The following is an 18,395-nucleotide window of genomic DNA, read 5'->3' on the forward strand; positions in this document are numbered from 1 at the left end:
TCCTGGCACTGGGAATCATGGAATATCCCCAGCTGGAAGGGATCCACCCACAGAGATCATCCAGTCCAACCCCTGGCCCTGCACAGACACCCCAAAATCCCACCCTGGGCATCCCTGGGAATGGTGTCCAAATGCTCCTGGAGCTCTGGCAGCCTCGGGGCCGTGCCCATTCCCTGGGGAGCCTGGGCAGTGCCCAGCACCCTCTGGGGGAAGAGCATTTCTCTGATCTCCAGCCAGACCCTGTCCTGGCACAGCCCCAGCTGTTCCCTTTGCTCCTGTCCCTGCTCCCAGAGATCGGAGCTGTCCTCTGCTGCTCCTGAGGAAGGAGCTGCAGCCTCCAGTGAGGTCTGACCTCAGGCCCCTCTTGTCCAGCTGAACAAAGTGCCCTCAGCCACTCGTCCTGTGAGTGCACAGACTGGGCTGTGCAGTTTTGTCCCAATCCCCATGTCCAGACAGGGGAAAAGTTCCAACATACCCAGAGCAAGATAAGCCACAAACAAGTCAAGTGTTGGTAACCAAAATGATAAATCGCTTTTATTGACAACAGTTCACCCAGTTCTGCACGTGCAGCTCGTTCACCTGCAGGGCCAGGGCTGTCTGTTACTGTAGACCATCCTTCTGACACCAAATTTCTGTCCCAATCTGGGAGTGTGTCCTGAGCCATGAACACAGAGGGGCAGGGGAATAAACTATACCCAGAGTGAGATTAAGACAAGTGAGGTCAAGTGTTGGTAATCAAAAGGATACACTCAGTTCTGCCATGTGGTTCCTTCACTGCCACCATCATGTGGCACCATGTCTTCAGCTTTAGATCCTACAACAGAGCCAAGCAATTGTGCAATAGTTCACCCTTTACCATAAGGGTTTAGGAATGTTGGTGTAGAAGGAATGGGGTCAAGCTCTGTAATGGCACCTTCGTGTTTTGCTGGAGTCATTGCAGCAGTGTTGTGGTGTAACAGCGCTGCTCTGGAATCCTCAGAGTAAAGAAGCTGTACAACGTGGGATTTTCCTGGTGAATTGAGAAGTTCTCAGGCTGTGAACCAAACTTGCTGTTGCCAGTCCTTGTTGGTGTTCCACAGCCTGAACTCTTCTCGTTTCTGCACCCTTCTCATTTCTCATTCTTTATTTCTTTGTCACCAACAGAGTGTTTTTGTTTGCTCTCAGATAACATTCCAGCTACGGCACATTCTGAAGGCACGATGCGATCCTGTCCCAGCTGCCAACGGAGCGATCCGCTTCCATTGTGACCCCACCTTCTGGGCTAAGAACGTCGTCAATTTGGGTGAGAAAACTGTGTTTGTTTATTCTGTGACACTGGAAAAACTGTTGAATTGGGGGTGTTCATCCAGCAGGAGTGAGTGCAGTGCAGTGCATCTCTTAATGCAGGAGACAAAAACTCTCTTGACATAACCCATCCAGTCCTGATTCTTCTCCTTATCTTCTCTGTTCTTTCTATTAGCAAAGCTTTCTCTAAATGGATATTGTTTTCCAGGAGAGTGGTTCTAGGAATGGCCCTAATCACAGAATTAGAGTGGTTTGGGTTGAAAGGGATCTTAAGGCTCATTCTGTTCCATCCCCTGCCATGGGCAGGGACACCTTCCACTATGCCAGGGTGCTCCAAACCCCGTCCAACCTGGCCTGGGACACTTGCAGGGCTGGGGCAGCCACAGCTTCACTGGGCACCCTCTGCCATTTCCAGTATATTAAATATAATCACTTAGAGTTTGCAAAGTACAGGTTTTGAATGAGAGACAGAGGGGAGAGCCCAGTGAGACAGAGGTACCTGGTAGCACCTGCTTAATTTGTGAACTTCTCTGTTGGATAAAAATCTCATAGAAAATCTGATTTAAATACCAGCTTTTGTGTGTACTTGCTTCTTGCTCTGAGTCCACCATCCAGGTTGGGGTGTTCCCATCTTCAGTCAGGGATGTTTATTCTCCGGGACAGACAGGACACAGAAAGGAAACTCTCAACCTTAATAAAAAGGGACATGCAGATTCCAACGAGTACACATTTACACATTCACAGTCAAAAATCAACATTTTGCCTTTTCCACATAAAAATAGGACAGGAGTTATCTAGAGAGGCAGCATGGTCCATCCCGTTGGAGCAGGACAGGCCTTGCTTGTTAGCAGTGTTTTGTGTCATGTTTGTAGAACCTGTTCTATGCCACTCAGTGGTGGGATACTCTCCACTGTCTCCCAGATATCTCTTTCCAGGCTTTGCTTCTTTAGGCATAGAAACTTTATGCTCAACATGTTTGTTTTTTGTTTTATTTCTCATTTTGTCCATTTCTTGTGAACACAGAGAAGTAATTCCTGTCTGTTGTGGCTTTTAGGATGTGCAGTTCCAGTTCTTTCACTCTTCCCTCACAGATCATAGTTTTAATTTTGTGGTTAGTTCTTGTACTCTGAGTTCTCTTTTTGCTTTTCTCATGTATGGTTATTGAAGACTTAGAGAGGAAATTTCAAGCTAAAATTGCTCTGAGGAAGCTGCATTAGAAACATCCGAATATTCCACAAATACCAACCTTTGGAGGATGATGAGATCTAACTGTTGATTGGTTCTTTTGGGTTTTTTTAGGTAACCTGGTCATTGAAAATAAACCAACCCCTAGTTATACTCCCAATGTAGTGGTTGGGCAGACTCCTCCAGGAACAAACCACATCAACAAAGCTCCAGGACAAATCAATCTGGCCCAGCTTCGACTCCAGCACATGCAGCAGCAAGTGTATGCCCAAAAACACCAGCAGCTGCAGCAGATGAGGATGGCCCAGCCATCTGCATCCGTGCCCAGGCAGAGCAGCCCCCAAGTCCTGCAGCAGCAGGTGAGTGTCCCTTATGTGTTCTTATTTCACCTTCTGCCATAACACTGAGATTTAAAATTGCCCTGTCAAATCTAAACTTGCAAAGCAATTTATAAACTAAAATCTTTTGAGATTTGAGATACTTTAATGTGACAGCTATTGGCTTTGCTTGATGTTATGTTACTACTACTGTGGAAAGAGATGGGCTTCTTTTCTCCATGTTAAAAGCACAAATTTTAAAAAACACAAACCCTTGCAGCCTCCCAGGTTGATCAGCATGCAGACCATGCAGAGGGGTAACATGAACTGTGGGGCTTTCCAAGCACATCAGATGAGAATGGCTCAGAATGCTGCTCGTATACCAGGAATCCCACGCCACAATGGACCTCAATACTCCATGATGCAACCTCACCTTCAAAGACAAGTATATCCTGTGTACACGCTTCATTTGTGCCATTGTGCCAGACTTTCATTCCAGTAGATGGTACCTCCAGCTGTAAATGTGTTTATCTGTTCCCCTGTAGCTCACAGCTACACACATTTATATGCTTCTATTCCATGTTGCATTACTGTGCTGTGACAGTTTTGCTGAACGTAAGGAAATTCAAACCTTAGGGGTGAAAATGAAATCTAATGTTTGTATTGCAGTTTAGTTCTGGGAAGCAAAACGTTCCCCTTTTGCACTTTTCAGTGGCATTCAGCTGAAAAGAATATTCAGAGGTTTATTAGAGAATAGTGAGGAGTAGTGAAGTTCAAAGTGATGTAGTTGAGGGGTTTTGATTGAATCAACTGCTGAAGTGTTTAAATTCACACCTGAAGCATGGATGCAGAGCTCTGCGTGCCATTAAGAATAAAAATCCTTGACAGTGAACATTAACATGGCTGAAATACCAAAAGTGACTTTATATTACTTGAAACAGTTCCTTTTATCTTAAAAAAAAAATTAGGCAGACATGTAAACTCTAAAGCTATCTTTGGAGGAAGGAATTGCTTTAAGAAAATACAACTATATACGAAACAATTCGGTGCAAGAAGTGCTGTCTGTTTAATATCTAGCCACATAAAGTATTTTTTCCTTTCCAAGTGAAGAAGAGTAGCAGCTGCTCTGCCCTCAGTGCTGGCAGGTGCTGGGATAGCTGTGAGTGTGTGTTTTGCCCCAGTTGGGTTGAGGTCTCTCCCCAGGGCGGTGTTGCAGTGTGAGCTGTGGTGCCCAGCCCGGTGACCCAGCCCGGTGTCTCTGTCTCCCCAGCACTCCAACCCCGGCCACGCAGGGCCCTTCCCAGTGGTTTCTGTGCACAACACCACCATCAACCCCACCAGCCCCACCACGGCCACCATGGCCAGCGCCAACCGCGGCCCCACCAGCCCGTCCGTGTCGGCCATCGAGCTCATCCCGTCCGTCACCAACCCGGAGAACCTGCCCTCCCTGCCAGACATCCCTCCCATCCAGGTCAGTCTGCTTCCCTTTGTCTGTGGGTTTTTTTTTTTGTTTTGTTTTGGTGCCAGAAGCTCTCTGAGGAATGGTGGGATTATCGTTTAAAGTTGGAGAATTAAAAGTCTTCAGCCCTTCTCTTAGGCATACAATTGTTTTCTCCATATAGGCCTGAGCTGCTCCACCTGTTAACCTTTAGATTAATCAGTATTTAATGTGTGTCCTATAGTAAAATTGAGACTTTAAGTGCTGTGATCACTTCCTTTCTTCCACAAGACCATCCTAGGAGAAGATATCAGTGGAATAATTAAAAATGATGTATTTTGAGTGCCCTGAATGGTGATTTATTCAGGGTTAAAATTGCCTGGAGTTTCTCTCTGATGTTCCTAGAAGAAACAGGAAGCACAGAGGGGACATGTCCCATTAGTCCCACAGAGAGGGAACACAAGCTGAGGTAGATTTTGAAGTTGAGTTCATTTGGAGATGTGAAAAGCACAATTTAATGTACACATGGAAGCAAAGAAAGTAAAAGTAATGTAAAACTGCAGGAGTGTTTGGAAGGGGAGGAGGATGATGGCTTCATCCTGAGAACAGAACCTTTGCATTGAAATGCCTGTGTAAAATACAGATTTGGTCATGATACAGGAAACAAGTAAATTTCATCCAAGATGGTCTGCTGGAATAGCAGCTGCAACTTTGCAGCTCTTAAATGTTCAGGGCTTGTGTGTTCAGTGTTCTCAGGAGGCTGCAGGTCATATGCTGTTGTGAGAATGGTGGGGAAGGAGGAATCCCATCTCAGTGTGAGCAATCTGCAGTGCTGAGGCTTTAGAGCAAAACACCAAAGGGAGTGTGATTGGCTGTGGCTGATTCAGCTGTGAGTGTGTGAAGCTCATCAGACACCAAGTTAGAAATTGTGGGATAGTCCAAAGCATTACTGTGCAACTTCCAGGTGCACTGAAAATGCAGAATTCTGTTCAGATACTTTTTTTATACCTGTTTGTGTAATAGCTGTCATGGATTTTAGTTGGATTTAGTGGATAGGAAGTGTTAGTCCTTCATGCTGCTGGCACAGTCATTAAAACTGCTGCTGTTGCACGCAGGGACGGCGCAAAACAACATCGATTCAGGTCAGAGAATTATGGTTGAAGCCCACCTTTTAATGCCAAAAACCCCATCTTTTTATAGCATGGATCACAAAAGAGAAATTACATGATTGGCCCATCGGTCAACCACCTACCAAGGTGATAGGCTAGGAGGTATAACCACCCATTTCAAAATATTATTCCCAGTAAACTAAAACAATTCCACTGCGTTCTCACAACAGCCCTGCACCTGCACATGTTTACCAGCTAGCAAACCATCAGACACAGCTGGCTTGTGTGAGAACAGAGACTTTCTCATGAGACAGTAAAAAGTGGAGGATTTTTTCTCTGCCAGCCTCCTCAGCATCTACAAAAACCCACTTGGAATGCAGTGTGTTTCAAACACATTATTGCAGTTCTGTTGTCTTGCAGTTCGTGGCTTTAGGCAGTTACAGCAGCAGGGTCCCTGTTTCCTTGGGTTTAACAGGTACTAAAATCTGTGTGAAAAGTGAGTGGCAGATTTCCCATCACGCTAAGGAAAAACAAGATTATGGCTTCCCTTAATGTCTTTATTATGGAATAACTTTGCAACCTCAGTAATCTGGTAGTTCGTGAGTAACACCATGTGTGTGGCTGACACACTGAGCAGCTGGGAACCAGAAAGTTTGCAGTGACCTTGAGTTAAGTGCAGCCCAGGACCATGCTGGAAAAACTCAGATTTAGGAGCTTTTGTAAAATGTTACTTGAAGTTCCTGGTTTGAAGGCCTGATCTGTGTATGGAACTGATAAAAATATTTGCTGATGTCCTGAATCCTCGAAGGGAGAGTGAACAATTCCAGTAAAGATACTGATCACAATTTTAAGGTGTGGAGCTGTTACAAAAGTTGAATTAGACCTCTCTGACTCAGATTTTTGTTTTTCCTTCTTAGCTGGAAGATGCTGGTTCCAGTAGTTTAGATAATCTGCTAAGTAGATACATCACAGGCAGCCACCTCCCCCCACAGCCTACAAGCACCATGAATCCCTCCCCAGGACCTTCAGCTCTATCTCCAGGGTCATCAGGTAAATCTGATGGGTTTTTCTAGAGATTCCAGAAAGTGATGGGTATTTCTGGTATCTAAGTGAAAACAATTGCCTAGCATTTCTTGCCAGAAGGGAAGTGATGTTTTATTGAAAACTTGTTTTGCTCAGAAATAGATTCTTCTGGAAATTTAAATTTTACCCTCCTTCAGAAATGTCTTTATAGTAATAAACTGCCAGCACAACAATGCAGTGTTCCAGATCCATGTAGAGACACTGTCAGGCTCATTCTGAGTATAACCAATTAATGGTAGAGCTTTCCTTATGCATGTGAACAAATTAAGTCACCAGTACCTAATTTTGAGTTATTTAAACATTGAAAATGTCTATTTCTATAAGTGAGAAGATATTTCAGTCAACAGGAAGAAATCCTTCCCTGTGAGGGTGGTGAGGCCCTGGCACAGGGTGCCCAGAGCAGCTGTGGTTGCCCCATCTCTGGCAGTGTCCAAGGCCAGGCTGGCTGGGGGTGGGAGCACCCTGGGACAGTGGAAGGTGTCCCTGCCCATGGCAGGGGTGGCACTGGATGATCTTCAATGTCCCTTCCCACCCAAACCATTCTGGGACTTGATGTTTCTCTTGGTTTTCTCCTCAGGACTTTTAAGATCCTGTGAATGAATGGGTGCAGCAGTGGGGCTTCCTGTGTTTCTCAAAACCTGCATGCAAACCATGCAGAGGCTGCTTTTTTGACTTTGTTGGTGGCTCTCAATGCATAAAATTTGAAGATGCAATGGGCTGAAGGCTTTAGCACGGTTTGGATGAGGTGAAATAATTACTGGGATTCCAAGAACCGTGTGTTGTGACTTTTTTATTAAATGTGATGTGCTAGACTTTGTTGTGATCAAAAGACCGAGAGAACAGCTGTCTTAGGTGACTTATTAAATTGGGATACTCCTGCAGCACTTCTGGGGTTACTCAGCACTAGTCAGTGAATGTAATCTTGTACCAAATCAATTTCTGTGCTGCTTCATTGCAGGTTTATCCAACTCCCACACTCCTGTGAGGCCCCCCAGCACCTCCAGCACAGGCAGCAGAGGAAGGTGAGTGTTACATTAACACTGTCAGGCTAAAAAAGGTCAGACATGAGGAATTCAGAAACAGAACTGGCAATTGGCACGTTGTGCTTTGACATAACTGTGACCCAGGAATGGAAGGATGCTTACATGAAGATTTATATTTTTTAATTTCTTTTCCTGCACTATGATTCTCCTCTGTCTTGTAAACTGGAGCTGTTGTAAATGCTCTGACACCCTTTGTCTTTCATTTGGGAAAGAGTGACCTGAATTGCTCTGCCCTGATGATTTATCCTCTTACTTATGTGCTGATGTCTTTCCAGCTGCGGCTCCTCGGGCAGAACTGCTGACAAAACTGGCATCAACTTCAAGGCTGACCAAGTGAAAGTAAAGCAAGAACCAGGCACAGAGGAAGAGATCTGCAGTTTCTCAGGAACAGTAAAGCAGGAAAAAACAGAGGATGGCAGAAGGAGTGCTTGCATGGTAAAGTTAGTTTATGCCCAGTGTGTTGTGGTTTTCCTGGCAGCATGTTTAAGAATTTGGAAAGAAAAAAAAAAGCAATTTTACTCTAAAGTTTCATTCTAAGAGGTATTTTCTCCCTGGCAATGCTCTGCCAGGCACAGGGTGGTCTGTAATGTAAATTTTATTGTTAACTATTAAAATGAAGTGTAATACAGTGTATTTGCTGCTTTTAGTCCCTAATTAATAAAAGCTGTGAGTCACCCATTGATAATGGACATTCCCACTGAGGTAATTGCATTCAGAAATCCTCCAGTCAGTCAAAAGTTCTTAGGCCAATGTATAAATCAAATAATTAGCAAATGAATATTTTTCAGTGTTTCCCAGCTATGCTTGATTGAACAGGATTGGGTACAGGGTGGTGGAGTTGAGGATTTTTCCTAATGACAATGACGTTGTCATTAACAGCTTTTAATAACTTACCAGTGTGTTTGGCTCGTTATATCAGAAGAAATGAGTGTGTTCTTCAAAGAAAGGACATGTGAAAGAGTAGTTTTCAATACTGTGTGCAACTCAGTTCTTCCTAATGATTTCCTGTTGTTTTTGGGATATGAGTATAGTATCTGAATGGTGGGAGGCTTTTGAATTCCAGCAAAAGCAGAAAGATGCTGGTGTAAAATCGACTCTGATTTTCTGTGTGCTTCTCCATTCCAGCTCAGCAGCCCTGAGAGCAGCTTGACACCACCACTGTCCACTAACTTACACCTGGAGAGTGAACTGGAGGCGTTGGGAAGCCTGGAAAACCACGTGAAGACTGAGCCAGCAGATCTGAGTGAGAGCTGCAAACAGTCTGGGCACAGCCTGGTGAACGGGAAATCGCCCGTGCGGAGCCTCATGCACCGCTCAGCTCGAGTGGGGGGAGAAGGCAACAACAAGGATGACGACCCCAACGAGGACTGGTGTGCTGTGTGCCAGAATGGGGGGGACCTGCTGTGCTGTGAGAAGTGCCCCAAGGTGTTCCACCTCACCTGCCACGTCCCAACGCTCCTCAGCTTCCCCAGGTACCGGCAGCGGCGGTGCGGTGTGGGCTGAGATTGTGGACGGAACCCAAACTGGTGTTTCCTCCAAAATCAGCTCGTTCTGGGTGATTTCCTTCAAGTACAAAAGTATGACACTTTCAAGGCCTTGCCTAAATTGTTTGTGTGTAGCTGGTCAGTGTTTATCTGATAACAGAATCCCGTTCTGTTTATCTGTTTGTGTGAAGTCTCACAATGTGATTCTGTTGTGTAAAGTTCGTTTTAAGGCAAGGTGAAAAAGGTGTTAAAAAGTATTAAAACATCATCTGAGGGCAGGAAAAATGGCCTTGACTGGCAGAGTCATTGTGAGCATTAAGAGTTACTCCTTAGCTTTGAGTATCCAGGTTTTACTGTGGTAGAATGTGAACGTGGAAGAGTGAGTAAAAGCTCTTTGTAGCCATCACTGATGAGAATTTATCCCTGGATGTCTGCAATAATTGTGGTTTTCTCTTTAGTGGAGAGTGGATATGTACATTCTGCAGAGACCTGAGCAAACCTGAAGTAGAATATGATTGTGACAATTCCCAGCACAGCAAGAAGGGGAAGACAGCACAAGGCCTGAGTCCTGTGGACCAAAGGGTGGGTCTCAAACCTGCAGGAATCTGCTTCCCAGGAAAAAGTACTTTCTCACATCAGCTACCCCCCACTGTCTGGAGATAGTTTTGCTTTGGCTGAGGCAAATTAAATGTAGTTATGGCTTTGCAAAACAACCCAAAATGATTAATGAGATTTTTCCTGCTGTGGCCATATCTGCAGGTGTTGGTGACTGTGGGAGTGCCCCAGTGCATTGGGACTGTAATCACTTAGTAGCTAAAATATAGCATTAACACATATTCTGTATTTAAAGGTATCATTTAACGTGCACTGAATTAAAAGTCCTTTGCATTTAGCATCGATGTCACCCTCATAAAATAGTTCTGTGAGTTTGGTGTGTTTAAGTGCATTCTGTGAGAGGTGCTGGGAGTATTCAGGTGCATTCCTGGGGAATTGTAATGACCTTGACAATCAGAATTAATTTTAGCTTTATCAGTCAGCCTCTGCGTAGTGTTAAAAGTATTATTGAATCAAATTCTTCTAAAGGAATTACAAGCAAAGCAAAGAAAAATATTTCAACAGGGAATTGATAGAAACACTCTGGCTTTGCTTTCAGATTGTTCAATTTTGTCTTGTGGGGAAAAGTCTGCAGCTCAGTCCTTTCCTGTTCCATGTGGTTGTGATTGGACAAAATCAGTAAAAGTGGTTGTAGTTGGTATTTTATTTTTTAATTTGCAGTGTATCAGCATGTCTCTCCATGCTTGACTTTAGCCCTAGGCTTTTGGTTAGGAGGGAGAAAACAAAGAGGAAATTTGTGAACAGTAAATGGGGTTCTGCCTCTCAATCCTGCCCTCCTAAGAACTTTACCCTTTTAAATTAAGTTGAGGGGGTTGCATTTAAATTTTCTAGTACTAAGCTGTTAAAGTACAAGCCTATTTAAAGCAGGGGGATGTGAATTTCTGGGCTAGGGATAAATTAAGAGTATTAATCTGACCTTGTTTATTCCTTTATAAGAAATGTGAACGCCTCCTGCTTTACCTGTACTGCCACGAGCTGAGCATTGAGTTCCAAGAGCCAGTCCCAGCCTCGGTGAGTCTCCTGAAAAACAGCTTGTGATTTATATTTGGTATAACATCCCTGAGAGTCTGGAGTTGAATTTGGGAAGGAACTGACTGCTTTCACTAGAAGCACATCTCCCTGCATCAGTCTAAAAGTTCTGGCAGCCATCCAGCATTTCATGGGTCTGAGAGGGAAAGCAGCTGATCCTGGAGCTTCTCCAGGCAGATGCTTCACTCCCAGTCTCAAAACCAGATATTTAAAAATACTTCCAATTAGCAGTTATTGAATTGGAACAAGATGTCTCAGGACACCCATGAAACTCAAAATGCTGTAGGAGGGCTTTTTGTTTCTTTTTGGACAAACTTTTGAATGAGAGGGAGGGAAGAAACTGCTTTGACTCTTCTGCTTTCAGCTGTAAAAGAAGTAACTGTAGTGAAAAGGTTTGGTGTGCTGTGAGAGACACTGAAGGTTAGAAAGAATCCCAGAGTTCCAGAGTGGTTTGGGTTGGAAAGGACCTTAAAGCCCATCCAGTTCCACCCTCTGCCATGGGCAGAGACACCTCCCACTGTCCCAGGTTACTCCAAGCCCCAATGTCCAGCCTGGCCTTGGACACTTCCAAGGATCCAGGGGCAGCCCCAGCTGCTCTGGGCACCCTGTGCCAGGGCCTGCCCACCCTGACAGGGAAGGATTTCTCCCCAATATCCAATCTAAATCTACCCTCCTTCAATTTAAAACCAATCCTCCTTGTCCTGTCACTCCATACCCTTATAAAGAACTTTTTAAACAGCTTGAGGAAAGGAAATTGTTCTGCTTTGCTGAACATGCCTGAAGTGTGTGATGAGATTGAGGGATTGATACCTTCAGTGTAGAAATTCAGCTGTGAACTCTGTCCATTCAGTGATAAATCACTGTTGGTTTTTTACAGATACCAAACTATTATAAAATTATAAAGAAACCAATGGATTTATCCACGGTGAAGAAGAAACTGCAGAAGAAGCATTCCCAACACTACCAGACCCCCGAGGACTTCGTGGCTGATGTCCGGTTGATCTTCAAGAACTGTGAAAGGTTTAATGAAGTATGTTAACTTCCAATCTCAACACCATTTTTCATTTTAGATGAAGATTTATTTCAACCTGGTTGTGCAGCTTCTCCAGTGAAAGGCTCTGCTTCCAGCTGTAACTTCTGCTTTTGGAGCAGATGCTGAATCAGACACTGAAAAACCAAATAAAACTCAAGGCAATTGCAGAATAACTTCTCATTTTTAGCTAAATTGGGAGAATGGAGGGAACTTCTAAAATGCATTCAGTGATGTCTGTGAGTGAGGAGCAGGGTGACCTGGTTACTGTGCATTGAATTGATTGTAGAAGTGCTTAGGAAGTGCCATAAAGACAACCAAAGAGTCCTTAATAGTGTCTCAAGCTGCCCAGGTAATTGTTTTACACTCATGGAATGTGGTAGAATCTGATGAGAAACTTCCTCTACTGAGGAGAAATGCCTTTCTGAAGATAATTCTGGTTTTAGTACCTCACACATGCTGAATCCAGCAAAGCTTTGTGGCCATCGTGGCTTTTATTGACCTTCCTGCTTTAGCTCCTGGGTAGTGGGGGTCTCACAAAAATCAGTTCCCAGTGGATAACTTGGCTATGGGGTCGTATTTCTTACTGGTTTTGCAATGATCCCATCTGATAATGAAATATCCCTTACATGTGAAATGTGACTTGGGGGAGATAAATGACCTGAGTGTTACTGTTAGTGGAGCAATGGAAAAACTAATCTAAATATAAAAAAAAAACAATCATATTGTGCTGAAACAGAGCAGGAGCTAAGAGGGTTCCTGATCTCTGAGGTGCTTTAAAGCAAGGATGACAAAAGGCATCACAGGGAGTGGCTTTCTTCTGACCTTAGAAATGTGTAAACCAGCCAATGTCTCTTATTTCTCTGTAAAATGCAACCTGAACTTGCAGTGTTTGGGCTGCATTTCTGGCCCTGTGCAGAAGGAAACTGAAGGAACTGCACAAAGCTACAATTAAAACCTCACTAGGAGATATCAGGGTTAATAGTGTGATGCTGGAAGTGTTCACAAGCATTTGGGACTTTGACAGCCCTGACTCCTTTATGTCCCTGCATTAGGGGAGGTTCATGAGCACTGGGGAAGGAGTTGTAATTGTGTGAACTTCTCAATCAAGGGAATTAATGAAGCATCCACTGTGGAGGGAAACATGCTGCAGCTCTTAGAGACCAGAGTAAAACAAAGGAGGAAGGATTGAGGGGTGTGCTGATTTTTTCCTTATTTTTTTAAAAAAAGAAAAAATGTATTTCAGCTTGCCTGGCTCATGGCAAAAGTTGAGTCACTCTGACCTCTCACAGCAGCATCATGTCGAGTGCCTCTAAGCCAAATGCTTTTCCAAAGTAGAAATCCAAGTGGGGTAATCCCCAGGAAAGCAATCTCCTGGAGCACTTCCCTCCAAAGGAGACTTTCCCACAATCATGTCCAGGCAACTCAAATTTATTATGAAGAAAGCAGTCATGAGTAGAAAATGGCTGGGAGCCACTTACTTGTACAAAAGTTGTGTGTTCTGTTGAAGGTTTATTTACCACCTAAGACTGTTTTAAACCTGCTGCCTAAGTTTGGGAACTAAAGCTAACAAACCATAACAAACTGTGTTGTTGTTATGGCTGACTTTAGTCATCCAATCCTGTGCGATCTCGTAACTTTAGAAAGGATTATAATTTCATTTTTTTTGACTCTGGTATCCTTTTTAGATGATGAGAGTTGTTCAAGTTTATGCAGAAACACAAGAGATTAATTTGAAGGTAAGCGTTTCAGACCATGCACACTTGGTGAAGGGATGTGCATTTCCAACAGGTGAATATTCCTGTCTTCTTTCATCCACAGGCTGATTCAGAAGTAGCACAGGCAGGGAAGGCAGTTGCATTGTACTTTGAAGATAAACTTACAGAGATCTACTCAGACAGGACCTTCCAGCCTTTGCCTGAATTTGAGCAGGAAGAGGATGATGGTGAAATAACTGAGGACTCCGATGAAGATTTTATACAACCACGTAGAAAACGCCTAAAATCAGATGAGAGACCAGTGCATATAAAGTAATCTAATGATATGGACCTAAAATTTATTGTAAAAACTGTTATTTAAGTGTTCCTGGAATATTATCATGCCTACAGTGGCCATCTTGAAGAAGCTGATAGCTTTTTAAACAGTATTAGATAACAAACAACACTTGTACAGAAAAACATTCGCATCAAAAGGGGAAAAAAAAACTGTATTGTAAATTCTTGGTGGTTTGTATTTTTTTTTTTCCTTGATTACTTGCGATATTTTTTCTTTTCCTGATGGAGGGGACACACTCATCCTGGTCTCACAGACAGAGGTGGAGGAATGTTGAAGAGAAGCAGATTTGACAGAGATGTTCCATGTACAGATAAGACTGTGTAGTGACACGTTCTGCAGGGCTGGACCAGTTCAGTGACTGTATCTTGCATTACACTGCAGTGTAAACTGTGAGCAGAGCTCCTGAAATCCCCTCTCTGTGTCCACTCAAGTGTGTGTTGGTCGTTGCTTTGATCATCTCATTGAAGCAGGATTGTGAATAACTGATCTTCTGTGTCGATCCAATTGTTGACATTTTGCTTTCTTTACTCCATTTTATGTATAGCAAAAGGAAAAAGAAAGAAAAATCATTAAACTGTTCTGAATTGGCGAGTGCAGGAATGTGAGTTTTTGGCAGATGAAAGGCTCAGCTCGTGGCTACAATCCCTTTCAGTAGGACAAGGTGTTTTTATTGAAGTCCTGTACCCAGAACATTTTAATGGCATCCATGGCAGAAGTCTCAGTGTTGTCATCTGTCCCTGACCCCCTGACGAGGCAGAATGTTCTCTCCAGTATTCATTCTCTAGTTTTCTGTACCTAAAATATAGACTGAAGAGGTAATAACTGGTTGGGGTGTTTTTCCAGTCTTCCTAAATATCAGTTTCTAATAGACCACTCGGCAAACAATAACCTATTAACTACCAAATGTGTAAAATTTCCTGTATTCACTTTGTCTTATTTGTAAATAGTGAATTGAGATTTCTTGCAGATCAGCAACATTTGCTGAACTGTTTTTAAGCTAATATGTATTCTTATTGATTGTTCCTATCAAGAAAAGATTTGTAATATATGCTATTTCTAACATTGCATTCATTTTGAGGTTCTGTCTTATTTTTCTTAGAGTACTTCTCAGAACTTTCTTCAGAAGCAGCTTGTGAGGGAAATATGCAGAAAGATTGGAATCAGTCTGAGTTTGGGTTGCCTGTCCATCCATTGAACAAAGCACTTGCACAGGGTTTGGCCTTGAGTGGTTTCTGATCAAAGAGTGAAATCAGAACAATTTCCCAATTCCCTCACTAACCCCTGAGGCACCTCTGCAGTGCCTTCCCTTGCACTGCCTCCATCCCAGCATTCCTGCTTAGAAATCGTGGAATCACAAGGAGTTACAGCTTGAGAAGTTGTTTTCTTTACTGACACAAGTCAGTACTAGAAAGAATAAATACAATTTCTGGCCTTCATATTGATCTTGTTAAAGGAAGTTGAAGAATTCATGTAACCAATGAGCTCGAGGGGGCAGACTCTCAATTTGCCATAATTTGTGTGGATCCAGCAATCCTGTGGGAGATCCCTGGGGGTTTGGTGTACTCAGCATAGCAATTCCTGTGACATTGTACACACTTTACCATCATGGTAAAGAGAAGTATTTTAGCACAATATCAAATTGAGAAATGCTCTCAGCAGTTTTTATGCAAATCACTGCAGATTTGGTTTTTCTTTTATAGGAACCAGGTCTGTGTACCTTGGGATTCTCCCTCTCTTGCAATAAATGAGGGGACTGAAGATGTTCATAACTTTCAGCTCACTTTACTCAAATGTTACACTTCAAACTCAAACTGGTTGGGGTTTTTTTTCATTTCTCAGACATTAACAGTGCTGTTTTAAGTCTATTTTTTACCAGTTTGTATGTGAAAGGAAAAGGAATTCCACTTCAACGTATTAAATTGACAAAGAGCAGCAACTTTGCCCGTGGAAAGGCTGACGTGTGAATAGGACACTGGTAGTGACAAGGGATCATTTCATGGCTCTGTGTATTGCCTATTTATGCATTTCTAGTTTCTCAGCTTCATTTTGCAAAAGGAATATTATTAAAATTATCATGAAAATAAGATTCTGTGAACTCTCTTCACTCGGGGCTCCTGTTTTTATGGCGCTTCTGGTACCTTCAGGCCTCAGGTTTTGAGCTGCTCCCTGGGCAGCAGCCGTGGATTGGATCCTGCAGAGACCCTGGGGCTGAGCCAGAGCACGGGATGGGCATGGGGGGATCCCAGATGGAGCACAGGGGGATCCCAGCAGAGCACAGTGGGCAGCACTCGCCCAAAACCCTGCACGGAGGCTCATGCCCCCCAGCTGCTGCAGGAACAGGACCCTCTGCTCCCCACCCAGACCCCAGAGCAGTTTCCAGTGTTTTGGGACAGCCTCTCCTTTGAGGTGGCCTCTCCAACCCTTCACTCCAGGTGGAAAACTTGTCCAGCTCGTGCTCAGCAGCTTCTGCACACCAGGAGTGAAGCTGAGCTGGACCCTGCTGAGCCCAGACCCTTGCACAGACCCCACTGAACCTCCAGAACTGCTCCTCCCGTCCAGTTCCCAGTGCTCAGTAGGATTATGTGGAATTTTGAATGCGTGCAAGAAATCTCAAGTGTTTCTTTTACGCAAGGAAACAAAACATTCTCTTCTTCTTCCCCTTAATTTTTGAGCTCCCAACGCAGCAATTCAGTGATTGTTTTGAAAGCAGCAAAGTTCTATTTGAAATAATTTGAAAGGGTAGATAAGCTCTGCTAATCCATTCCCTGATCCTGTACTCTGGATGTTCATCACAGACCTGGGAAGGGTTTGCTCAGTGGAAACAAATTTTGGTGCCTCGCTGTTTGTAACTCATTCAGGAGCAAAATTACTGGGTTTGTGTTAATGAGCCGCTAATTCTCTGGGCATCTTCTCCGTGCCAGCTGCTGGGTGTGCGCTGTGTGAGTGATTTTACCTGGGGAATCAGCTTCCATCAGGAAATCCTGTAAAGTTGTGATCCCATGGGTTGGCAGGAGGAGCCTGGCACTTGGTGTAACTCTGCTCTCATTTAAAATACTCCCAAAAATTCATGTCTCCATTTTGGTTGAGAACTTTTTGTTGCCCCTGAAGTTTTAAGTTGATCCAAAGAAGGAAAAGGCAATTTGTTTTTGAAATCAGAGTGCAAAGTGCCCAGTGTGAGCTGCTGGATGACCTCAGCAGCCTTCCTGCCACGGAATTCCTGGTGATTAGCGGGAATTCAACAGCTAAACGGGCTCAGGGCTTTTATTTAGCTGTGCCCTGGGATTAAGTGGCCTAAAGCACAATAAGGCAGAGTTATTATCCAACTTCTGCAAGCAGAAATGCTCAGTTAAGTGGAGAGGTTGTTCCTCTGTGTGGGATGTCACTGCTGTGACACTTCACTGTCACACACTTCATGCTGGATCAAACATTTCTTCAAGCCACTGGACGAGAAGTCCTTAAAATGAGCCCAAATTTCTGTTTCATCACCTGTTTTTGGCTGACCTGCAGAAGTTTAGGTTATTGCAGCAGTGTTTTGAAGCTGTGTGTGTGGTGTACTGGGAATTGGCTTTTCCTTGTTTTTCTCACTCTCTTCCTCGGAAAAAGCAATAAAACTGCTTTGTCAGCTGCCTGTCAGCATGATGGGAATTCTTTCCTTTGGATAATGATTTTATAGGGAAGTTTGTATGCGAATCACCGAGCCTAGCTTTTAAAAACAAAGTGTGCAGCAGTTCCTGACAGTATAGAGTGTGGCATTTTATTTTAAAAAATTGGGGAAAGTCCCATCTTTTTAAAGAAGTAGATGTTTGAGCAAATAACGGAGGTACTTTTTTAAAATAAAAATGTAAATGCCACAGTTTACTTGGATGGCACATATGGATTGTATCCTTGGGTATGGTGATTTATTTTGTCTTCTCAAAGTGTGTGTACAGTAACTCTTCCATCTGCTTCCACTTGGCTTATGGGGATCCTGCTTTCTGTGCTTTCTAATGTATCAGGATTGAAACAGCTTTCCAAAACTGCAGTTAATTTGGGAATCTTTATTATAAGTGGACTATAAAACGTATGAAATGCAGTTTTGGCCTTCTCTTTGTTGAGTGAAATCACAGCTCGAGGCTTCTGTCTTTAGGATTTATGGAATTTCTACAATGAGAGGTACTGAAATATTTTGTAAGCTGGACTTTGGCAGGATTCAGTCTGGAGTGAGCTCCCCTGGCACATCTGTGCCCGCCTGCAATGGGGGATTTTTAGGCTCAGGACACCAGGACACATGTAAATAATCCTATACAGATTTGTGCAGTGCAAAGCTTGTTTTACATGTAAACGTTCTCCTGGAAGGGTTAAATCATGGCATTCTTTGATTCTTCAATTATTTCCTGCTTCCAGTACTGGAACTGGCTCATTTTGCACATAATAAACTTGGCTCATCTTTTAATATGATTCTTCAAAACAAGCAAGTGCTGTTTCTGTGATATTGTATTATCTGAATCATCCTATTTAACTTTTTTTTTTTAAGAAGTTATAGTTTCTAATTGTTCTGCTCCTGTGTTATTTTGCTGGTGTGTAATTAAAAACCAGAAATTTTTCTTTCCCTGGTTATTTAATACTTTAGCTGCCTGTAAATATTTCTTGTTAAGTGCTCTGGAATGTGCTGTAGAAGTTGTATTAGCTCAGTTTAAAGCATTGTTTGGAACCCATTTTGGTTGGTTATTTCTATTAAATCAGA

The 18,395-nt window shown here is 43.3% G+C and overlaps 1 protein-coding gene across 1 annotated transcript in view; it reads left to right on the forward strand.

The window, feature by feature from the left end:
• TRIM33 (tripartite motif containing 33) overlaps positions 1-16,995 on the forward strand; it is a 38,508-nt gene extending 21,513 nt beyond the window's left edge. Inside the window, exons 8-20 of the mRNA XM_068995652.1 lie at positions 1,165-1,282; positions 2,584-2,828; positions 3,067-3,231; positions 4,057-4,257; positions 6,251-6,383; positions 7,375-7,438; positions 7,735-7,894; positions 8,585-8,931; positions 9,402-9,525; positions 10,495-10,569; positions 11,465-11,617; positions 13,306-13,356; positions 13,439-16,995. Of these exons, the coding sequence (XP_068851753.1) occupies positions 1,165-1,282; positions 2,584-2,828; positions 3,067-3,231; positions 4,057-4,257; positions 6,251-6,383; positions 7,375-7,438; positions 7,735-7,894; positions 8,585-8,931; positions 9,402-9,525; positions 10,495-10,569; positions 11,465-11,617; positions 13,306-13,356; positions 13,439-13,651 (2,049 nt within the window). The 3' untranslated portion in view covers positions 13,652-16,995. The remainder of the gene's footprint in view (positions 1-1,164; positions 1,283-2,583; positions 2,829-3,066; positions 3,232-4,056; positions 4,258-6,250; positions 6,384-7,374; positions 7,439-7,734; positions 7,895-8,584; positions 8,932-9,401; positions 9,526-10,494; positions 10,570-11,464; positions 11,618-13,305; positions 13,357-13,438) is intronic.
• The last annotated feature ends 1,400 nt before the right edge of the window (positions 16,996-18,395 follow it).

The sequence above is a fragment of the Aphelocoma coerulescens genome, chromosome 26 (assembly GCF_041296385.1).
Source record: "Aphelocoma coerulescens isolate FSJ_1873_10779 chromosome 26, UR_Acoe_1.0, whole genome shotgun sequence".
NCBI lineage: Eukaryota > Metazoa > Chordata > Aves > Passeriformes > Corvidae > Aphelocoma > Aphelocoma coerulescens.